The 25,633-nt window shown below is 32.3% G+C and overlaps 1 protein-coding gene and 1 long non-coding RNA gene across 2 annotated transcripts; one reads left to right on the top strand and one right to left on the bottom strand.

The window, feature by feature from the left end:
• Positions 1-2,533: 2,533 nt before the first annotated feature.
• Positions 2,534-4,028, top strand: LOC145555750 (uncharacterized). The gene is made up of 3 exons (XR_014091556.1): positions 2,534-2,699; positions 3,408-3,530; positions 3,643-4,028. It is a non-coding gene; the product is annotated as an uncharacterized LOC145555750 (long non-coding RNA).
• Positions 4,029-10,464: 6,436 nt separating this feature from the next.
• On the bottom strand, positions 10,465-16,069 carry LOC145641738 (potassium transporter 6-like). The gene is made up of 8 exons (XM_081692674.1): positions 15,690-16,069; positions 15,060-15,552; positions 14,839-14,892; positions 12,867-13,127; positions 12,720-12,772; positions 12,171-12,294; positions 11,826-12,080; positions 10,465-11,713 (listed from the first exon to the last, which is right to left on the bottom strand). The coding sequence occupies exons 1-8, from the start codon at positions 15,732-15,734 to the stop codon at positions 10,644-10,646; spliced, it is 2,355 nt and encodes a 784-aa protein (XP_081548800.1). The 5' UTR covers positions 15,735-16,069; the 3' UTR covers positions 10,465-10,643.
• Positions 16,070-25,633: the final 9,564 nt, after the last annotated feature.

Genomic DNA, 25,633 nt, shown 5'->3' with positions numbered 1-25,633 from the left:
TTTCCTATTTCATTCACCCTCCTCAAGCCAATCAAATGATGCCAACTCAGCAAATCATAATCAATATTAAAAACCTTCGTACGTGGGTCCCACCACTTAGTTGTCAAAACCCCCCAACATCAAAGATGGCCCAAGAAGGATTCTCCAAATGCCGCCGGATGTCCAATGTCTTGACACGTGTCAAATCACGTGCTGTAGATGGGCCACACCCACACGTCTTTCCTTTTGCCTAAGGGCCATATTACTATTCCTTCATTTTATTGGATAAACCTCTTGGTTTCTTCCTCATAGAGTCATAGTAATTTTGGCCTTTTTCCTTATTCACCTTTTTTTATTTAAAAAAATAAAAAATTACTTATTAAGGTAGCAAGTTGAAATGGCAACTCCATAAAATTATTTGTATGTTTTTTTAGGTGGGTGGGAGATAATATTTTTTGTATGTTAATAACTAACTAATACAAAAAAAATTATCTACTTAAGATCTGTTCTAATTTACTAAACTGAACTGAATTGAACTGATTGGAGCTGAACTGAACTAAATTGTTTAAAAGAGAAGAAAATTAGGAACTGAACTGATTGGAGCTGAGCTGAACTGAACTGAACTGAAATTAAGCTGAAGAGAACATACCCTTATAAGGTTTTGATATTTACTTCATTTTAAGCGAAAAAAATGTAATTAATCTAGTGCCTAAGTCCCATAGTTTTATTACTTAAAAAAAAAAAAAAATTTGCAAATTGCAGCCATTAAAATTTTTTTTTGCAAATTGCAGCCCAAAAGTTCATATAAATTGTAAATTGCAGCCCGATTCAACTTTTTTATCGGTTTACAAGTTGAAAAATCTTCGATTAAGGTTTTAGGGGCCATTTTAGTCCTTAGGGACCCGAATTGAGCTCGGAATTAGCAAAAAAATAACGCAATTATCTTGTTTTGCGTAATAAAAATGTATCGATTTGTGGGAAACTGTAAATATGAGACACTTACATTATTTTTTTACTAATTCCGAGCTCAAGTCGGGCCCTTAAGAGCTAAATGACCCCTAAAACTGTAACCGAAGATTTTTCAACATGTAAACCGATGAAAAAATTGAATCGGGCTGCAATTTACAATTTATATGAACTTTTGGGCTGCAATTTGCAAAAAAATATTTTAATGGTTATAATTTACAAAATACGAACTTTAAATGGCTGCAATTTGCAAATTTTACTAAAAAAAATGCCATAGTTTTACATATACTTGCTCAATACGGAGTAAGAAAAATAAATAAAAACCATTATCTATCTATAAATACTTGCAATTGTTTCTTTCATCTGAAAAATAGTGACACATTCCCCCCCCCCCCCCCCCCCTAAATTATGTGCACCACTTTAATTTTTTAATTTCACCATAAGTTTCGGGCACTACTTTTTTCTGTTTTAATTTCATATATATCAATAATTTAAAATGTGACATTTTATTACCTCAAAAACAAATAATGTATTAGGTCATATTTAACTTTTCTTTTTAGCTAGTTTTTTATTTTTATTTTTGTATGTTATATATTTTATTTTTTAAATCCCATTAATAGTTTTAACCCGAATGCACGGGCGCATACTCGTTTCTTATGTAGTAGTGTAGTTGGTTATGATCTTAAAGTCATAGCTTCATCTATTCGATATCAACTATGGAGTACATATGATTCTTCCAAATGGTGATTCTATTCTCTATTTCTTTCCCTAACTTTCCCTTCCCCAGAGTTTTGTGTAGGAATGTTGACTTATCTATGAGATGTCTTGATCTAGGTTAGAAAGAACTTAAAAAAAATATATAAAAAAAACAAAAGCTGATGGAATGAAAAGATCATATATTCATATGCCAAGATAAGAATTAATTGGGGTATTCCAAATGTAGAGTATGTATCTTTTGAAGAAAAAAGAATGGATTTTGACCAACTAATCTTAAGTATATATGAATATAATATTGTTTAAAAAACAAAAATCAAGTTGAAAGAATATTCTCGGAGTTTTTTGATTTCATGTTGTGTTTTAGTATGTAAAATTGAAGCATGATTAAGTACGTATTACTTTGTATTTTTTTTAATTAGTATCTTTGATAAGAATAGAGATCGTACTAAACTCTGTTTTGTTCATCTTATTAAATTGTCAAAAATTTAAGTACTTGCAATTTTTAATAATAATAATAAAAAAAAAAGTTATGATAGAGGTTGCTCATTTACAAATTACAACTAACATGACTCTTAATAAATTTACTTAAGTGAAAATTAAGTAAATACAACATGTTTAAAACTAATATTGTTCTTGAAAAAGTTAAAAACTAATTCAAACACTTTATAAATCTGTCAATCTAATTACAGTTATGGACTTGATGCTTGAGAGAGGACTGTATACGTAGTCCGTATGTAGTTATGTACGGAGCAACTAATACGTTGCAGATAGACAAATAAAATAAAAATGAAATGGAGTACACGTATACGGTAACACAAATTTTTTAAAAAAACCGATTTACATTAGTGTACTGTGTGGCGGGTTGAATGAGGTTTCCTTGTTTTTGCTCGCACGTGTCAATGTTATTTACAGTATTTGGTTTCTCTCTCTTCCTAATTTTACTTCTCTCTCCTTTGCTCATTCTCTCTTCCGCCATATTTTTTGCTCCCGTTTCCGCCATTGTTACAAGCTTGTAGCTTTCTTCCATCGATTTCTAGGTTTGTTTACTCATAGTTTTGTTTTCTTAATTTACTTTTTTTTTTCTTTTTACTGTGAAAATCGTCTTGCAAACGAATCTACTAACTGCAGGTGAATTTTTTCTTCAATTTTTATTTTATGTATTCTGTTTTGCACTTTTCTTTACACACATTAGAAATAATCATTGAGGATCAATTGAAATAAAGGTAATTCGTGTTTTTATTTGAATTCTAGGGTTTTATATGATGAATTTAACTAGGATATATGGTGGATTTTGTAATTTGTGCAAATTTTACTTATTTTCATCATTCAAATCAAATTATAGGGTTCTATGTTGTGGATGTTAATTTGCTTTGTCTTTTATGTAATTTGATTTTTGTTATCCTGCAATATGAAATTATACTTTATTGAAGAAATTGAAATTAATGTATTTTGTAGCTTTCCGAATTTCAGATAATTTTGGACCAAATAGACATTATACAATAGATAAAAGAGTTTTAAAAAAGTGCATGGTAGTATTTAAAATTTTTTAGGCCTTACTTCTATGGAATTTTTTTTGCAAAGAAGGGAATTATCCTACTTACAAAAGCATTAGACAATAGAGTTGAGTACAGTAAAAATTGTTTAGTCTTTTGAACTAGATATCACTGCCTTATTACTTGAAAATTGAGAGGGATAAACTTTCAAAGGATAAATCTTGGTGGGATTTATTTTGGTGTCTTTTGTAGGGGATTTGGTTGAAGAGAAATGCTGGACACTTTGGGAGAAGATCAATGAAAACCTTTGTGCTGCAAGACCTGTCTTAACAATTGCTATGGATGCTGGCCTTAGTAAGGCTATTCTTGAGACTGGTAACATTTAACTTTTTTCTTATTTGAAGCATGTGAAACAGGAAGTTATTATCAGTGATTTTGTTAAGCTTACTAGTCTTAACAATCTTATCTCTTTCTCTCATGTAAGTAGATGTGGTAATGTTGCTGCTCATAAACTTGCCCAAGCTAGTGGAGATGAGAGTATGGGTTGAGGAGGCTCCACGTTGTGTAATGGCTGCTGTGATGCTTGATTCTGCTAGCATCCCTTAATAAATTTTGCTACTGTAACTTTCAAAGTTCATCCTTCTTTTTTTATAACACTTATTCAATGGTTTTAGGGATCTCGAGGCCTCAAGAACTTTTAGAGCAAGTAAACTGATATTGTAATAGTCAATATGCAACTATGATAAGAGCTTGAGTCATTTACTGATGATGATTTGGATTGGCACAATGTACTTTTGATGACACCAGAGTTATTGATGAATTCAAGTTTCTTTCTATCCTTCTTTTAATGAGCATACTAGCTATTTTTTTTAATTGTGTGATTGTGTTGCAATGGTTATAATAGCAATGGAAATTGAAGTGTTTAATATCAAGGCTATTAGCTCAAAAGGTAGAGCAATGTACTATAAGTGTACATGGTGTGGGTTCAAGCCCCACATAGCCTATACATATTGGTGTATTCATATTGTTGGTCACTTTCACTCTTTATTAATTTTGTCCATGGTTAGGGGTACCTTTTCACTTGAGTAAGGTCACTTTTGTCTCGATTAGGGTCACGTTTACCCTCGGTGAGAGTCACTTTACTTTTGTCTCAGTTATGGTTATTTTTTGCGCTGGTTAGGGTCACTTTTAATCTTGCTTAGGGTCACTTTTGCCCTTGGTTTGGGTCACTTTTGCCCTCAATTAAGGTCACTTTTTGCCTTGCTCAAGGTCACTTTTGTCCCAGTTAGGGTCACTTTTGCCCTTTGTTAGGGTCACTTTTGCCCTCAATTAAGGTCACTTTTTGCCTTGCTCAAGGTACTTTTGTCCCAGTTAGGGTCACTTTTGCACTCGCTTAGGGTCACTTTTATTCTTGCTTAGGGTTACTTTTATTCTTGCTTAGGGTCACTTTTGCCCTCAATTAAGGTCACTTTTTTACCTTGCTCAAGGTACTTTTGTCCCAATTAGGGTCACTTTTGCACTCGCTTAGGGTCATTTTTATTCTCGCTTAGGGTCACTTTTGTCTTGAATTAGGGTTACTTTTGCCCTTGGTTAGTGTCACTGTTGCCCACAATTAAGGTCACTTTTGTGCCAGTTAGGGTCACTTTTGCACTTGGTTAGGGTCACTTTTTCTCTCGCTCAGGGTCACTTTTGTCCCACTTAGGGTCACTTCTTCCCTTAGTTAGAGTCACTTTTATCCCCAATTTGTGTCACTTTTGTCCTCAATTAGGATCACTTTTGTCCTTAGTTAGGGTCACTTTTGTCTCTAGTTAGAATCACTATTTCTTAAGTTAATACTATGGTACAACAAATAGCCTACGTAGGACTCGAACCTACATCTTCTATGCGTATGTAGAAGCATAGAGTGCTCGACCAATTGAACTAATAGGCTTGTAAACAACATAATAAAAAATTGTTTTTTTGTATATAATGATTTTCTCTTCCAATTAACAAATGACATATTTACAGAGGGCTATAAATATACTCTTATATTCAATAAAATTGCATAGTACCTTGATAATACATAAGCATTAAGCACCAACAACAATTTTACAGAAAGCTATGAATATACTCAGTATCAATAAAATTGCATAGTACCTTGATAATATAAATTGTGATAAATTGTGATACACCAGTATTAGAATGACATTGAAGCTATAAGTGAAAGATAACACCACAAAATAATCAAAAGCATCACCATAAATATTAGCGAGAATTGCGATAAAATGAAAACAAATACAATAACAACAGGATACTAGATTATTCTGACATTACCAAATACTAGCTGTAGTTGTTTCCATCGTGTAGCTTCAATTATGATTTGAGAGTTAAATATTTTAATTTCATGCCATGATTTGAATTGAAGGTTCGGAAATATGACCGGAAAAATCAACTGGAATTGTTAATCAATAAATTTGAAAGCAAGTATTGCAATTTGAGTAATTTAGGGTTCGTAATTTGATCATCAACAGGTCAATCAATTGCACGCTGAAAATTAAGATTAGTGGAATTGAAATTCTATACAGATACAACTATCTTTTTGTGGTTTGAGGTTGAATTTGGTTGCAATATTCTTTTGTTTGGTTGAACAAACATGAGAGAAAAATATTGGGGACTGTGATTGTTGACTTCTTGTTGTTGTTTTCAACTTTTCATGAATGACTTGATTGCTTATGGGCCTTGTGGCACGTGTGAGATTTGGATGTATAATAATATTATTGTACACCTGGGGCATACAAAAACTTTTGGTACAGGAGGCTCGAGAGAAGATAGAAAGCAAACTTATCCATTCGCCGCATTAATCGGAAGGCGATGTCCAAGGTGGGGACTGCACACCACGTGGACAAGTGCCTTTTTTTTTTTTTTTTTTTTTGGGTCATTTTTAACATCTTTACTAAAAAATAAAAAATTCATACTACGAGCCTGGTCACATATATTGAAATAAACTGAATTGAAATGAATATTTTATGAGAGAAAGAAATTAGGAGCTGAACTGAACTAAACTTATTGGAGCTGAACTGAACTAAACTAATTGGAGTTAAACTGAACTGAAATTAAGCTGAACTGAACAGGTCCTAAGTAGTTTGTACTACGTATACCTCCGTTTTTTTATTGACATCATTTTACTTTTACACTATTTACACATTACATTTTGACTCGCTTTGTAATTATAGATACGATAAAATATAGCCATATGAGATCTTGTTTGAATCATCTCGATATATATATATATATATATATATATATATATATATATATATATATATATATATATATATATATATATATATATATATATATATATATATATATATATATATATATATATATTATAAATATCCACTTTTATAATTATACAAAGTTGATAATTAGAGATATTAAACGCTACAACATATATACTTTGGCAAGAGTGATAATATAAACTATAAAGGTGTCAACTAAAAAAAACGGAGGTAGTATGTCGTTGGCCATACTGTGTGGCCGGAATTACTTGGTTAAATGTTACTCGGTTAGGGATGACTTAGTTGGGGATTACTCGATTGGCCTGGCGAGGGGTTATTTGTTTGGGGGTAATTCAGTTAGGGATTACTCAGTCGATCAAAGGTTATTTGATTAGTGTTTTGGTGTGTGTCAACCGGTCACATAGCGTGACCAGCCATATAAAAAACACAATGTTTTTAATTTTTTAGTGTGGCTGGCCACACGATGTGGCCAAATTACTCGGTCGGTTAGAAGTTATTTGGTGTGGGGTTACTCAGTCAGTTAGGGGTTACTTAGTCAATATTTGGTGTGTCAGTGTGTGTCAATTTGCCGACGGTATAGCTAGCCACACCAAAATAATGCTGAGGGCAAATTATATACGCAGTACTTGTATTTTTCAACCAATTTATTTATTTATTTGACTGCAAGTCTGCAACACTTTTGAAAATGGATATACTTCACTTTGTAATTTATTATGGAGTTTGAACTACTGATTAACCCTTAGCGCATAACTGCTATTTATTAGTAAACATATATGATGGAAAAAATGTACCACTATAATATATGCATAATAGATGATAGGTAATAAATATTTTGGGGGAAAATATTCAACCTATAAAATGATAAAAAGTACAACTACATGCATAATAGTACACATAAAGTACTATTAAGTCAACTTATGCTTTAATGTGAATAGTAGTACATAATAATGCACCACTATGGCACTATAGAGTCATTTTTTTTTTCCTAAAGCTTTCCAAATTTACATTTTTGCTTTTCTATATGCTTTTTTAAAAGCATAACAGTTATGTACCGAGAGTCCGAGATGCACTCCATAGTACTTATGTATAACTTTTGTTACATCATCCTCACTCATACCCCATTTTATCATCTTACATTCCTTACGTTTATATGACAATTTTTTTTTAAAGCCCTCCAACAAATTCTACTTAATACTCTGTAGAATATTAGCAAATTCAAATCAATCACACAAAACTTGGTGACGATAAAATGAAATTAATAAAAAATGAAGTGAGTTTTTTTTGGACCAACTCAACCCAAATCTTACGCTAATGGTTGAAATCCATGATTGATTTATATACTCTATCATGCCTCTTTACATGAGAGTTCTATTGAGCTTGAAGTGTGGATGAAGCATGAGCCACCTCATACCATGCGCTTAATATTTCACTTTAAAAAGAGGGGTGGATGAGATTCAAACATGTGACTTTTGTATCACGCTGGCTCTGATACCATGTTGGTGGACTAACTCAACTACAAGGTTAAATTAATGGTTGAAATCTAGGATCAATTTATATACTCTATTAAGGGTTTTTTTTTTTTTAAAAAAAAAATTATTATATATACGTAGTATATATATATATATAGAGAGAGAGATGAACTTGGGAAAATAATGTGCTCATCTTTATCCACATCCAAACTACAAAGTGTTTGGGTCCCACACTATTGTGTAGAATGTTCTCTATGTATTACCAACAACACTTAGACATTTCAATTTTCTTGATTTTAAAGGCATGTATATTATAATTTACGGAGTACTTTCTTTGTCTCTTTATTAAAGAACTATTTGGGTTTTTTTTTTTTACGAAAAGAAAGTTTATGGAAGTATTTAAGTACATGTGAGGTGTAGAGAGAGATATAGAGAAAAAAAGTGGTTAGGAATAATTAAAAAGAAGCCTAATACAACGGATTTAGGGGTTGTAATAGATAAAAGATGTAGCAGTGTGCATACAATATATATGAGACATAGAAATCATGATATGATGTTGAACAAAAACTGACAATGAGCAATGCTGGTTAAATGACTCAATAAAGTTGAAATTTCTAAATTATTAAAAGCAATTAAACTTATACTACCTATGTTTCATATTATTTGCAGTGAATTGACATAAAATATAGAGGAAAAAATGTCTAATCGTTGCAAATAAGATTTTATGTTGAGTAATAATTAACTTTGATAGTTATATCTATACACTTAGCTTGGTGCCATTAAATGAATCGAAAGAGCTTACAAGCTACAAAAAGTCAACTTGATCTAATTCAATAACAACTTGACTCAAATCAACCTGGATAAGATGAGCTGGGCAATTTCAAATTCGAATTATGTTCATCTAATTTCCATCCAACACAAATTGAATAGGATGTGACCATGTGTATGATCAATACGTATGAAAATGTACAATCAATAGTGTATGACCTTGTCAAATTTCTCTTAGTATGTACATTTCAAAGTATTAATTTTACCAAATGATAATGAAAGATATTAACGTAATGTGTGCATTGACAAGCGTAAAATATTTAATATTTAGAAAATAGGGAAGGACAATTTATACAAGCTATGCAGCTTCAAAAATGGATATTCAATTTAATCAATTTGCTGTAAATAGGAACGATATACGGCCCAAAGCTATACAATAATAGAGAACTTTTGAGCCCAGATCAGCATTATGTAGCTCCTTCTCATTGGGCCTGTTTTAGAATCAGATCTTCTTATTGTCCACCACCACAAAAAAAAATAAAAATAAAAATAAAAAATCCATATCATACTACGGAGTATGTAGTATCTTGTACCGAGTATTATTATTGTACATGGTGTACTAAATGAATAATACGGTCACTCGGTCATATAAAAAAATACGCTTATACCAAAATATAATCATGATATACTCGTACAAAATACACTATTATTGTGCATATGGTGCTCTAAATGAATGTCATTGTTAATACTAATGCAAATAAAAATATAAATGAGCATGATTAACTCTATCATACTAGATATCATGCATATGGTGCTCTAAATGAATATCGTCATTTGCAAAAAGAATATGCTTATTCCAAAAAAGTGAACATGATTGATTTTGGACTATAAATGAATATGCCATACGTTAGTACCTGTTATTATAGAAAACTGACAAAGAACATGCATGCTCTAATTTATTAAATAGATTGCATTTTCGTTGGTCTTTTGAGCATCACGGGCAGGTCGTGTATCAAATATCAATTGTATTCTATGAGATGGGGAATTCATAGGGCCAACGATGTAACCTTTACCCTTCAACATAAATAATCAACAATGAATACAAAATAGTTTCTTTGACTTAAAAAAATACATTTAAAGCATATTAGACAAAATATTAAGTCGTAATTATATGAATATGAAATACTAAGTATAAATACTACTCCGTACGTATTTTATAAATTAGGACTTGTTTTCTTCAACTTGTTTCAAATACTTATTACTTATTCTTTAAATTTAGATTGATCATATCAGATCAGATCAGATCAGACCAGACCAGCTGCATTCAAATTAAATCAGATCAGAACTTTTAATCATCATTTACTTATGGCATAATATCGTGAATTGCGTAATTAAAAAAATTATGAAAATTACATATTTGAAAAATTCATAATGAAATAAAACTAACAAGATTCATTTTGATAATGTTTTTCTTTATAAATCAGTATTAAATGCAGTCAAAGTTTAGTCAAATTATTGAATTAGATATGATCAGACCAGAGGATATTTCAAATTAGACCAGATCAGATCTTAATAAAATTAGACCAGATCTCCTTATTTAGGGTGAAAAGAACAACTCCTAAGAGTACTCCCTCGATCACGACATGGTTGTAGCGCGATTATGATGTCAAAGCGATTGGGGTAGACGTGAAAACACAAAGGTGGAGGGATAGGCTCGTCAGAAGCCAAGGAAGAAGGGAACCATTTTGTCAAGGAGCTAAAATTATGATCTTCAGTTGTTGCACATTGCTGCCGCAAAAAATAACAAATGCCTTATGCAGGTATGAAGTTTTTATGGACAGCTTATCTGCTAGTGTTCCTATCGTCGCCTTTCAATTTATGCAAAACAAGGTGACAATTCCATATACAAAGCAAAATTACATCATTTACAAAGTATACGCAAAATCTCATTGCATCAGATAACATTTTAACTAAATATGGCAGATCATTCCTACCTCTAACGTTGATGCATGAGGAACGCTGAGCGGATAAGAAGGCGCGCGACAATTTCTTCTCAAGAAATCATAACCTACATTAATCACAAGCTTCTTAACCCAACTCGAACCTGCCTTTGCTCTTACATGAGCATGCCCCAATATGTATGCTATTCCCGCCTCTCTGGCTTCCATTAGATCTTGAAGTTCTTCCCTAGACTTATCTTCCATCTTAGGTGTTTCGGGTAACAAAAATCTAACCCTTTTCTTTGGGGTTGGGGTGGTCAATGGAGATCGTATCTCTTTCAGCTCGGAAGTTCCTGGCAAGTCTTCGTTATCTTCATCCATGTCTTCACGCATCCTTATCCCATCCACATGAGTTGAGGGACTTCCAACAACGGTCATCTTCTCATCGCTATCCTTATCTGACTCATCCTTCAACCCATTCATCTTATTACCTTCGCCCCTTATGAACTCTGCTACGCTACACACGAGATCATTCTCAAACTCAAAGTCATCCTTGTGAAAATCGCGGTACCCATATCTCACAATACATCTATACAGCCGATATTCTTTTGGCCCAATGTGACCGACAAGGAATCGTTCTTCAGGCTTTACATGTGGAACAGGCACTGATTTAACACATAGGAAGACTAGGACTTGATGGAAAGCAGGAAGATTGGTAACGAAGTGAGAGAATATTGCTGGGATACCAGATACAAGCTCAGTGTGGATCAAACCCATACCACGGACTCGTACAATACCCAAGCTCGGCCCCAAGCTAAGCAGCCAATTGATGGACACCTTGTTTTGGACATCAAACTCGTACTTCTTGAGAGTGCCATAGTGCCAAATGTACATTATAGCCATGAAAATTAACGAAAGGGCAACAGGGACCCAAGCTCCTTCAAGAAACTTGATCAGGGATGCAGAGAAGTATAATGCTTCAAAGGCGCCAAAGAAGAATACAAAAGCAAGTGCTACGAAGACACTTTTGCGCCAACAAATGACAATGACGAGTGACATTAGGCACGTTGTCACAAGCATTACTGTAATGACAGCCAAACCTGTTTAGACATGAAACAAAATCACATTTAACCTCCAATCCCACGACACAAGGGGAGGGAAAAAAACATTCAATTCGCTTGATTTTGAGATATGAAAACCTGAAAAACATACCTGATGCATTGCCCATACGCTTTGTGTCTCTAAAACCAATAGTGACGGCCAAGCATAATATCATCAATGTCCAATTAATCTCCGGGATGTATATTTGTCCATGAATCTTGGAAGATGTGTGCACAATTTTAACTCGCGGGAAGCATCCAAGGGCCTGACATTGCTTAATAATGGAGAAGGTTCCAGTAATTATGGCTTGGCTGCCAACTACAGCAGCTAGAATGGCTATTCCAAGCACTGGCCATCTTAGTTTTTCTGCCACATACGATTTCAACTCCAAATTTTAACCATACGAACTGATAAGATCTCAAGAAATACTCCAATAAATCAGTGTAAAATGGCTACCTGGCACAGAAACGTAGAATCCAATTTGGTAACTCGTGGCCATCACATGGTGTTTTGATAGATAGGCAGCTTGTCCCATATAAGCAAGAATCAACGACGGATACACCAAAAAGGTAAAGGCAATCTGCACAGAAAAATCACTTTTAGACCAATTGCAGCCTCTAACATAAGGCTTAAAGACAGTAAAATGGATAGTGCTTTTAATTAGTCTTTAAAAGCAGTCAAAAGAAGTGTCTATATAGTTTGTAATACAGCCTTGGTGGAGTGATCACTGTGGTTTTGAGAATTTAATACCAAATTACAACATCAAATTCCACATAGATGATTTGGATACCGTGCATTTGGACTTCCGAAAGAGTAAGCTTTCGAAAAATTGTCAAAGTAAGATGAAAATCAAAGTCACTACTTGCATGTCATACTAAAGAAAGCATTGTATAGCAATTGGAATATCTAGCAACTGAATCCAGAATGACTGACGAAAATGGCCCATCACTCCATTTGTTAAAAATTATACTGCGTACTAAGATGTGTATTTAAAGTTAAATGTACCTTGATTGATGATTGTGAAAAGTGTCCGAGATCAGCAAACATAGCCTCTGAACCTGTACTTGTAAAATTTCAAATTGTGAGCTTAACACTGCAAAAGAGATAAAGGGCTATCACAAACGATTTTATTGAAATACTAAGATTTTTTACCTGTTATACACAACAAAATTCCACCCAAAGACATCCAACCACCGGTTTGCGTTTTCTTCAGAAATTTGTACATATAATAGGGAGAGAGTGCTTGATAAACATGTGGGTTCCAGTGTATAATATTATATAAACCGATGGCACTGATGCAGAAAAGCCATGTCACGACTATAGGCGCAAACAAGAATCCTACTCGGTGGGTCCCAAAATGCTGGAGGGCGAACAAGCCAATAAGTATAATGCATGCAACTGGGACTTCAACATCTGTCTTACAAAGGGATACAAAGCTGTTAGGGGCGAAGATCAAATAAATGCAGATAAAAAACAATAGCGAGAGGTAAAAACCAAACATATCAGCCCTCAAAAACCCATGTGAATTTCGCCTATTCAAAGTATATGAGAAAGTTGATAAGATATTACTGAAATGCGATTTAACATCGATTTTTTGTTGTCCCAAAGTGGGGGACAGCATAAATGCACTAAGCTACTCTTTCATAAGATTTTATAAAACATTATTATCCTTTGCCTTTAAAAGTGGAAAGATACAAATGAAACCATGCTTCCTAATGTTTCCTGGAAGGTGATAGTTTTAGCCCGAGCAAGAGCTTCAGCATATAATGGTATCAAGATCGAAATGATTCCCAGACAGAATATATAATAACATGTTAAGTCACTACAGCTAAGTATAAGCATAAAATTGAATTAGTATTCTACAGACTGCAGAGTGATGAAAGTCCTAACTGTATCTAAATTATTATTATATTAGTTCAAAAAAGTCTAATAACAATAATTCAACAATAGGCGGATGCTAAAGCACAAGCCTTCTTGATCGCATCATGAAACATCGTCCGAAATCCGAACATGCTATTGGAAGGCATCAATGATAAAATATATGGTCATCTCATTGCTAATTTTTGTGCCTTGTGTTAAAAGGTTAAAATTTTGGTAGAAAGATACAGCATCACCTACTTCCAAAAGTTACTTTGGTAGACACATATCCTAGACAGTCAAAGATTAGCCGCTTCATAAAAGATTAAAAGATGCATCTTTTTCCAACTATCTCATTTTAAAGATTAGAATAAAAACAAGCCCGTGCATCCAATTTGGTATATAAACTTTTCAAGCACCATCCTGGAAACATTCTCCCTTCTTACTTATATACAAAGCGGCTGCTGCTTTATTCGAGGGTCAGTGGTCGGTGGTCATACTAGTCAATGACATGTTTATAGACAACCCAATTGATAAACTAAAATTAAAATATATCCCAAATTAGCTCATCAAGTTTCATAGCGAATGTAATGGCTGATCAATTCAATATATAATGTAAAAATTACGGGGTCTTGATAAAAAAAATCTTAGAGATGCAGCCAAATAACAAGAAACAAAGGGTACGGAGTAGCTTCTAAATTATAATGAATAATTACATGACTTGCTTCACAGAACAATATTTGTCTCAACCACTTGGTTATATGTTAATATGTTATGGGTGAAAAGTTGACACTACCAAATAAAAAACTATAGTAGATATGTTAATATTCTTTCAATATATCCTTTCGAATAATTAAAATTACAGACAAATTGATGCAAAATCACAATCACATAAAAAATATATGGAACCTAATCCACTAGCTATACAAAAGCTTAACACTAAAAGAAAGTAATGGAATTAGGAAATTTTGTCATGTTTAGAAAAGATAACACAGTTTCAAATTAGACTATACTAGAAGAAGAACAAAACCAAGGAATCACAGTTAATAAAACCTAACTTTATATTTAGAAATGATATGACAGTCCATTATTCTAAGGCATCAAACAAAATGATTTTATAAATTTAAATCATACTATAATTTAAACCATAGGTCATAATCAAAACTGTTTAATCTAAATCTCTACCTAATTATAGTATTACTAACTAGTTCCTAATTCATGCACAACAGTAAAACAAGATTTAAAAAAAAAAAACAAGGATCCTTACATTTGTGATGCTCATGTGACATTGAAAGCTCCAACCCAGAAACTGCTGAAAAAACTGCAAATTCCAATCACACACCCAAAAAAATCAATCAATCATTCAATAAAAATAAACAACACACCCCCAATAACAAACCCGACTGGGGGTGGTACCCAAGACGTGAAATCAAATCCCGACTACATCATTGCCCTAATTCATTGAACCCATATTAAATGAAAAATTACCAGAAATTGCTGGGGTTAAGACACCATCTCCAATCACCATACAAGTTCCAATCAAAGCTAAAACAAGCAACAATTTCTGCAAAACTCTATACTTTTCCAAAATTGATTTAAGCCTTGACCCAATAGTTGATTCAGAAGGAATAACAACCCCATCTTTTTTATACTCAGACAAATCTTCATCTGCTAATTGGCAATTAGGGAGTGAATTAACTCGAGCATGTCGACAAAGTAGGGTATACAAAGCAAATGTCCCTCCTTCACCATTATCATCAGCTCTAAGAACAATGAACACATATTTGAGTAATGGAACAATTGTTAATGTCCAAAAAACAAAGCTCAAAACCCCAAAAATCTCTTCATTTGTTTCAGAATGTTGAATATCTTCTGCAAATGCACTCTTGTAAACATAAAGTGGGGATGTGCTCAAATCTCCATACACAACTCCTAAACTTTGATAGGCCAAGATCAGAACTTGTCTCCATGATTCCTTCTTCTGCATCATTACAGACACCCATTAGCATTACGGAACCAATCGGGCCATGCCTAGTGGCACGGCTCGATTTGAGATTAGTCGGAGTCTAATAGGTTTTGGATAATTTTATTTTATTGAAAACATGCAAAAGAACTCACCTTTACTTCTTGAATTTGAGAAAGCCCACTTTCTGGATCCATCATAAACTCCTTCAATAAAAGCACAATATCATTTTTGTTGATAATTCAAGGGATTCAATCAAGTACCCCACTTTTGCAAATACAGTTCCCAATCAAAGTTAATTAGAAAAAATAAAAATAAAGATAAAAACAGAGTATATTTTAGTTTAATGGGAATGGTGTATGAGACTGTAAGTTCCTAAAGCAGTTGAACAAACAAAGGCAGAAACTTTAAGACACTTTTAAGAGAGACAGAGAGTGGTTGATTAAGAGAGAGAAAGAGAAGTTGGAATCAGAGAGTTTATAAAAATGGGGGGCAGATTTTAAGAATATTTTGCGTGAGGAATGAGGAGTGAGAATTGAGAAAGACAAAGACAAGAATTAAAGAGAAATGGGATTTTTAAAAATTTATTTATATCATGATTTGGTGACCCCCTTCTTCCTTGTTTTTTTTTTAAAAAAAAATAATCATAATAATTGAATTTCAACACTAATTAAGTAATTATTTTTTTTTTTGAAAGACAATTAAGTAATTATTTTACTACAGTAATTTTTTTTTAAAGGAGTACTATGCATACTGTTTAGAGTAGTATTATTTGACTATTTAATTGCGATTGTTGTATTTGAAAAAAAATATATAATCTTTGTGTCAAAAAAAGAAAAAAAATATAATTTTGTTAAATTTGTTTTGATGGAGAATAATTTTACAACATTTTGTTCAATAAAACAATAATTTGTAAGTACTTCAGTTGTTAATTTTTACTCCGTCCTTGACAAATTGAATATGACATTATTCACCTATGGAGTACTATATTTTGACCGAGTTCTTTTTTTATTTTTAGAGTTGATAAAAATATAATAATGTGGGGTCTATTAACTTCGTTTCTACTTGTATGTATTAGGGAGTAATTGAAGCTTTTAGCTTTTTATAATTTTTGCAAATTTATAAATAAAGATAATAATAAATTTGTGCATAGATAAATTTAAATAAACTACATGTCAACTAAAATAACAAAGAAAGTATGGAATAAATTTGAATCTGTATATGTGGTTTTATTATTTTAGGTCTAATTCGAAAAAAAAAAAAAAAAAAAAAAAGCACATTTCAATCTTGAAGTTTAGGAACTGAGTGTTCTATCCCCACTGAAAACACTTTAAAGATGAGGAGTCCTTACCCTTCCCCTTCACTTTCAAATTGTAATCGAATTTAGTTCGTTAGGGTCTTCTCCTTATTAGCACATTCCAATTCAAATAAAAAAAAAAAAAAAAAAAGATACAAGAAACTCAAAATTATTACAATGATAATAATTAAAAAAAAAGTTTTCAGTAATTACCTTGGTAAAGATGTGACTGTAGTATATTGTAGGACCGAGTGAAGAGAATTTAGAAAAATAAATTCAATTACGGAATATACACGCGTTGTATACAAGTTTTGCGGGTATGATTAGAAGAAGGATCAATTCAAGGAGAGAATTATACCACCTGGTTACAGAGAGTGAAGTGGTGGCAAAAGAGGTGTGGAAGTGTATTAATAATTTATCAGCGGATGCGGAGGAATTGCATCTAAATTTATATCTCTATTTTATTCATTTCATTCACCCTTGAAACAGAACAATATATTGATGTTGAGATCTCTTTGTTTTTATGAACTTTTTCCTTGCTCTCTAGTATAGTATGTGATTCTTATGCCTTATGTGCAACTGTTCACTTGTGGGATTTTTGGGTTTAAATAGCTAAACATTTACGAGATTCCATTCTCGAGAAATGGGGTCATACACATAACGGATAGTACCTATGACAATTGCATGACATGAGATCATATCTCGTTTTTTATAAGTCAAAAGAAATTAATGCTTCAAATAGAGTATATGTAATTTCACTTTTGTAGTAGGGGAAATTTTTTTCATTGCTCCCAACAAGTAACAACCATGTTTACAAGGATGAGTAAATAATTAGGTTAATTATTGCTGCCATATTTGGTAGGATAGTTATTACAAGGGTGATTTCTTGTTAGACTTTGGGACAAATAATACGAAAAATAATAAATGTTATTCCCTTGGTTCTTAGCTCTCAATTACATTTCCATTTTAGTGAAATTATTGGAGTGTTGGTTAGCTTAAAATTAAGTCTCAATGCATATTCAATGAGAGCTTATCTCCTCAAAAGAAAATGAGTTTTGATTACCAATGACATGACTATGAGCGATTTTAAGTGGAATTTGCTAAAAAATTTAAAAAATTCAATATTATGTTACCTTATCAAAATTCTCTATGTATGGTCCATGTCATCATTTTTTTTTTCTTGGTTGAGAATAAAACGAAGCTACAGGTCCGTTTGGCATCAATGTAGGTTTCTATTTTTGGTTTTCAAAACCATATGATTTATATGATATATATAAATAAATAAATTGGTCAAACTTATTAAAATTATAATAATTTTGAAAACTAACAATAAAAAAGTGGAACCAACTTTTTCAAGTTTCATGTCTTTGGTTTTGTGTAACTTAAAAACTGAAAACAAAAACAGAGGTTTTCCAGTACGACAGCGGCAAAGGTTACTTGTAGGGTGTTAATGGTTTTGTCAGGGGTTACTTTGTAGGTGTTACTTGTATTTTTGGGTTACTTGTATGGATTACTTGTAGGTGTTACTTGTATTCTGAGTAACCCCTACAAGTAACCCCATACCAAGCCTGTAACACCCTACAAGTAAATCCTGACCAAAACCAGTAACATCCTACAAGTAACTCCAAAATACAAGCAATTAATACCCTGACCAAAACCAGTAACACCCTACAAATAACCCCAAAATATAGGTAACACCTACAAGTAATATCCTACACGTAACCACAACCACATACAAAAATTTGTAAAATAAAATACAATCACCAACAAGAAGCAGTTATGTTAGTGGACCAACTCAACCAAAAGCTTAAGCTGATAGTTGAGGCCCAGGAATATGTTTTATACTCTATCACACCCCCTCACACGAGAGCCCGTTTGGGCTAGAAGTGTGGATGCAGCATGGGCTCTTCTCATACCCAGCGCTTAATATTCCACTTGAAAGTGGGGGGTGGATGAGATTCGAACCCGTGACCTATATGTCACGCTGGCTCCAATACCATGAGGCCCAGGAATATGTTTTATACTCTATCAAGTTAGATAATTATTTATGATAAGTTCAGATAGCTAGTTAAAAACAGATAAAAAAAATGTATACGTTTAGTTCAAAATGTAGGGCAGACGTTTATTACCTTCTAAATCTTTATGTTTAGGTTTCAATCTTAATGCCTGTTCACATTTACTTAATTTCAGTTCAGTTCAGTTCAGCTCTAATCAGTTCAGTTCGGTTCAGCTCCAATCAGGTCAGTTCAGTTCAACTCCAATCAGTTCAGTTCAATTTAGCTCTTAATTTTCCTCTCTCATAAAATATTCATTTTAGCCCAGTTCAGTTCAGTTCAATTTAGCTCTTAATTTTCCTCTCTCATAAAATATTCATTTCAACTCAGTTTAGTTCAGTTAAGCTCCAATCAGATCTGTTCAATTCAATTCAGCTCAGTTCAGTAAATGTGAACAGACCCTTAGTATCATAATTCACACCAACCAAAAGAATACAAAACCAGAGTATATAAACTAGAAAGATAAAATAGTTGGTGGTTGTGATTTAATTGAAGAATGTGTGGTAAGAAAAATGCATGTAAGATTGTAAGAGTGAACGATAATTAAAGTGTTGTAGTTCTACAAGAGTCGTCGAGTCCATGTAATTGAACCAGTGCAAGTTTTGTTAGTTATAGAGTCGTCCATTTTTCGTTTTTACTCCAAGAATTTTTGCCGTCAAATTACTTGTCACGGAGCAATTAATATGATGTTCGTGGTTTCTTGTATTTGATTGTATAACTTGTCTTTTTTACGCATTAAATAAAACTACTTATGCGCCAAGAAAAATATATAAAAACACCATTAGATTAAGAGTCTGTTCTTATAGACTGAACTCAGCTGAACTGAACTGAACTGAACTGAGTTGAGCTGAACTGAACTGAACTGAACTGAACTAAAATGAATATTTTATAAGAGCAAAAAATTAGGAGCTGAACTGAACTGAAAATAAACGTATGAGAACAGACCCTAATTTAATTGAAAATTACTTCGTATTAAACATACTCCATATAAAAAAATTGTACGTCATTCGTTATAAGAAAACATGCTTCAATAAGAAAATGAGGAGCTAGGTAAATTTATATATTGACTAATATATTGTATAATATAAGGAGTTAGGAATTCAATTTATATATAATCCTCCATTTGTTATTTTAATTTATATATTGTTTGGAGTATACAAGTAACTGATAATGAAAAAGAATTTATCTAAATTATTTTTAATCCATATTCTATCCTTTGTTATATTAATCATGATCTGTTTTCTTGAATTAATTATTTTAAAATTTTACATGAATTACATCTATAATTTCTTTCAAAAATAATTCATGTTTACAGTAATACTAATTAATACCTCACCACTCAATTTCTAAATTAAAAGAACTTCATCAATTAAAACTTTTAGGGCCTGTTCACATTTACTGAATTGAGCTGAACTGAACTAAATTGATTGGAGTTCACTGAACTGAATAGAGTTGAAATGAATATTTTACGTGAGAAGGAAATTAGGAGCTAAATTGAACTGAACTGATTGGAGCTAAAGTAAACGGGCCCTTACTCCATTAAAAAAATCCATTAAATGTACATGATTTATATATATAAGTATATAATTTCATTTATATCCCCACTTTTAATTTATATATTGTATATAGACAATATAATAAACCCGTGAAATTACATGAATTATAATTATACTCCCGTAGTACATATTTTATATTTCATTTCCTCTGCCCTCCGGTTCCCCTCTTAATTAGGCCCTGTTTGATTCACCTTAATTTTGCTGAACTGAACTTATTTTTACTGAACTGAACTTATTTTTACTGAACTGAAATTATTTTTTTACTGAACTTAAATTATTTTTTACTGATTTTCTATTATAATTATTCTTTAAGAAAACTGAATTTTACTGATCTGAACTTATTTTTACTGAATTGAAATTATTTTTACTGAAGTGAAATTAATTTTATTGAACTGAACTTATTTTTACTGAACTGAACTTATTTTTACTTAATATTATTCTTTTAAGGTGAAGAGAACAGGGCCTTAATTAACACTTCATTAATATAAATAGTGAGAAATCAAATTGGATTAAGATATGGTGCTCAAGTTAATTAGCCATTCATTTATCTCAATAGTCAGAATAATCATCAATTTAGTATCAAAATGGCCCATAACAAGTAAACAATAACAGGAGTTAATTAGAAAAATAACTAAGAAAATAAATAAGTGATTAAGAAGCTAAGCACCCCCAAAACATCACTTTCAATAATTAATAATTGGAAGAAATGTCTGGAAGAAAAGGTTTTAAATTTGTTTGATAAGTGATGTAAGATATGAAGGGTTAGCTGGGCAACCTTTTGTATTTTTCTTTGGTAGGACCATTTAATTTTATTATCAAACACAAATCTAAGAAGAGAAATTTGTCACGATATTTTTCCTTACTACAGTATTATTTGCTAATAGTTGTTGTTGGTAGTTTTAACAGTAATTTTGATGTCTAGATATAATTAAGAAACGTGATTAGTGGAACAATCCCCATCTCATTGATATTTGACTCGTTTCTTAGGGTTTGTACTTTAGACTAGGGGTTGTGCATTGGTTGAATATCCAAATTAGTACTCCGTACTGTTTTTGGATTGATTATTCAATGCACAATACTTCAATAATTCTTATGTAACTTATTATAAATATAATAATCGTAAGGCCGTAATCGATCCAATAAGGTTCAGATAATATCGGGAATTTTGGATTGAATATTGAATATATATGATCCTAATTATTAGCTTAAATTTTATTTTTATCACACCCCTATTTCTAACATAATAGCATTAGCAAATAATCACAGTTTGTTGTATTATAAACATAAATCTATTATTTACTCAAATAATTAAACAATTTAGGAGTTTATGTTTTTGAGAAATAAAAAAAAAAAAAAAAAAAAAAAAAAAAAAAAAAAAAAAAAAAAAAAAAAAACAAGTAATATAAAACTAGTTCAAAAATTAAGCAACCGTTGACTAGATAGGTTAAGGTTACTAGCACTTAAAATGATCATTGTAACCATACATACATAATAACTTAATGTTCAAATTTACCCTAAATTTCATTTAGTATTACACAAGGGCAACCTAATTTGAATGGTATAGTTTCATACGAAGTATAAGGTCATATTACACTATTTTTTAAAAGTACATACTCTACTATATAAGAAGTAGCTTTTTAAATTTTCTTTCGACAAAACAAAAACTATAAAGGTGAAAACTATATAAAGTTGAATTTTCTTTTCTTGAACAAGTGGGTACAATAATACGAGCTATAACTAACATATATAGTAACATCTATCTAATAGCTAGCTATGAAGTACGGAATAATAAGTAATATCAAGCTATATGCAACTACTTAAATAGCCACTTTTCTTCAACATATCTTAGAAGCATAAGCTATCCCCGTAAAATAAAAGCTAATTAAAGGTAGAATATTGCTCAAAATAATTATACAGAAAAACCCAAATTCTCTTAATTCCATAATATGCTCCCCATAAAAAATGTGGGAATATAATGGGGGATGGAGAGAACCGAACAAACATCAAGTTAATTGATTAAAGGTAGTCAGGTTTAAATCCTCAATCCCACTTTTCATGTCCCATTTGCATTTCACTTAATTTTAATTGGTTGGCATAATATTTTTTTTGTCTATCTATTAAATTCTTAAAGTGAATTCTTGTAATTATGATAACCAATCAAATTAAGGGTCTGTTCACATTTACTTAATTTCAATTCAATTCAGTTCAGCTCCAATTAGTTCAGTTCAGTTCAGCTACAATCAGTTCAGTTCAGTTCAGCTCCTAATTTCCCTCTCATAAAATATTCATTTAAGCTCCAATCAGTTCAGTTCAGTAAATGTGAATAGGCCCTAAGTGGAACAAACACAAATGGGATATTTTTAAATTGATAGTAGAGGTCAAGCAATATGTTTTATACTTGAATCTGTGACCTTTGTGTCACATTAGCTAAGATAACACTCAATCAAAAGTTTAAAATGATGGTTGAGGTTTAGAATTATGTTTTATACTCTATCACATCAACATTTTATATAGTAAATGATAATTCACAATAATTAAATTAAGTACAATTTTCCTAACATGCATTTTTTTATCATGCATTGTCATGAAAAAATGTTTTTAAAGAAAGTAGCATTCGATAACATTAATAAAACGAGCTGAATAACATGACCACACCACACATTACTCAGCCATTCGCCTCCGGTATTGACAACCATATGGCGTATCGCGTATGCAATAAAAGAATCGAATGTGGTTGGTTCTAGAATCCTAAAGACGACCTCGACATTTCGTCACGATTTCAACATCTAACTACTGTATGTAACACACACACCCATTGCTCTCTTGGTTGACCCTTAGCCATTTTGCTTGCTCCCTAAAAAAGGAAAAAGAAAAGGAAAAAAATATGATAAAAAGTTGGTTATCGTTATATAAGGACTAAACATGGGCACGGGCGCGGGCCGTGCCCGTGCCGCCGCGGGCCGTGCCTGGCCGTGCCGGGGTGGGGGCCGTCCGTGTCGTGCCGTGCCGTGCCGTGCCGTGCCTGAATTTGGCACACCCCAGCCCACGGCACGGCACGGCCCACGTGCCTTGCGGGCCGTGCCGTGCCGGGCCGCGGGCCAAACCGTGCCAGTTTTTTTTTTTTTTTTTTTTTTTTAATAAATGAAAAAAAAAAACGAATTAAACGATATATATTTTTTTTAGTACAACTTAATATATGTGATTAATTTATGTTTATGTTAAATGTTAATGTTAATATATTTTGTTTTCATTTTTTGAACAACTTTATTTTAATTTAGGTTATATAAATTATTTATCTAATTAATAATTATGTTTAAGTTTATTTAAACAAATAAAAACAATTTTATTAATTTAGCAAAAAACAACAATGCATATAATAAAAAAAAAATACGAGTGCGATAATCCGAAAACACAAAAAATTGAAGAATAACTTATTTTATTATATGACGGTAGCCGGTACCGCGGTACGAATGTACGATAATTCAATAATACAAAATAAGTAATGATAATTAAAAATCGTACAATAGTGTATGAATATTGAATAACTTCATTTATTATACGGAATACGAAGTTCGATAATACAAAAAGAATACAATAGTGTATAATGTAAATATGTAATCATGTAATTATTATTGGTCGTCTTCGTCTTCTCCTTCGCCTTCGTCTTCGTCTTCGTCTTCTAGAGGTTCAAGTTCATCCGCCAATTGAGTTGATTGAGAAGTATGAGAACTAAAAGAAGTCGACGTTCCTTCATCGTCGTCGTTTTGTGCATAAGTACGATCTTGAGAACGAGTTTCGGCATCCAACCAATCCTTGAAGCAAACACACATTTCAAGTGTTTCGGGTTTTAGTCTTGTTCTTCTATCGTCTAAAACTCGTCCCGACGCACTAAAAGCTCTTTCGGAGGCAACGGAGGAGACTTGGATTGCAAAAATATCACGAGCCATTGCCGACAAAATTGGATGTTTCACGGTTTGTGATTTCCACCAATCGAGGATGTCGAGGCCAAACTTCTCTTCATCGTCCATGCCTTTCATGAAGTCGTAACTTAAGTACATTTGCAACTCCGAAACATCGCTTTGTGTTCTCTTACTTGATGATGATTCCGTACCTGAAAACTTGGACATCATGTTAGCAGCTTGTGCAAATAAACTTTTGGCCCGTTTACTTACATTTTTGGATGTTTGAGAAGGGGCAAATCGAGACACGGTTCCATATTTACTTTCATAGGTGGAGTATAAAGAAAAAAAATCATTTGTCACCTTAGTTTTAAAAGCTTCAACATCATCTTCAAAATTCATGTTACTATAATAAATATCAATTAATAAAAAGGTGCCATCATATTTTTGCCTAGGATCTAAAATAGAAGCAAAAATATAAATCATAGGAATATCGGTGTAATATTTACGCCATTTTTCCTCCATGGATGGAAGATATCCACGATAAACATGTTGAGATCGGTGTTCCGCAAAAAGTTGTGCAAGTAAACATGCATTACTAAGAAAAGAATGAGAACAAGGATTATATACAGAAGAAAAACAATGTGTCATACCATATAGTAATTGTAAAAACTGCATATATTTTTCACAATTAACCCAATCATCTTCTAGTAAAGCATTTTGTGGAAATTTCATATTATAAAAAAGTGTTAAATGAACCTTGTACTCGATTGCTCGACTCAACATTTCATAGGTGGAGTTCCACCTAGTTGGACAATCCGGTGCTATTTTTATGGTTTTTATCCGTTGTTGCCTGCAAAAACCTTTCCATTCTTGATATCTCATGTTAGAGCTATTAATAGACATAATAGCATTCCTTATTTTGTGATAAAATGGACCAATTGCTTGTGTTCCATCCTTCACACACAAGTTAAGAACATGACAAATGCATCTAACATGAAGTGCATTTCCATCTAATATAACATCGGTCAATTGGTTTTTGACCAAATTCGCACTATATGTCATAGAAGTTGCATTATCGAAAGTCATTGACATGATTTTATCCCTAAGACTATATGCATCAATGGCTTCCATTAAATGATGTGAAATGTTAAGACCGGTATGAGGGTATTCAAGCATTTTGAAATGAATGATGCGTTTTTGTAACATCCACTCATTATCTAACCAATGACAAGTAACACATAAATAGTGGAGTCCGTAACCACCATCCCATGCATCGGCGGTTAAAGAAAC

This window comes from Chenopodium album, chromosome 1, assembly GCF_948465745.1.
Source record: "Chenopodium album chromosome 1, dcCheAlbu1.1, whole genome shotgun sequence".
NCBI classification, from domain to species: Eukaryota; Viridiplantae; Streptophyta; class Magnoliopsida; order Caryophyllales; family Amaranthaceae; genus Chenopodium; species Chenopodium album.
Note: the sequence above shows the minus strand (reverse complement) of the source record. Positions and strands in the feature narration are given on the sequence as shown.

What these genes read in the sequence shown, in the direction of transcription:
- LOC145641738 (XM_081692674.1), bottom strand. Translation starts at nt 15,734, where the DNA reads ATGATGGATCCAGAAAGTGGGCTTTCTCAAATTCAAGAAGTAAAG. An exon ending in ATTCTACGTTTCTGTGCCAG is followed by an intron (nt 12,081 to 12,170) that starts GTAGCCATTTTA and finishes CGTATGTGGCAG; the next exon opens with AAAAACTAAGATGGCCAGTG. An exon ending in GCGTATGGGCAATGCATCAG is followed by an intron (nt 11,714 to 11,825) that starts GTATGTTTTTCA and finishes ATGTCTAAACAG; the next exon opens with GTTTGGCTGTCATTACAGTA.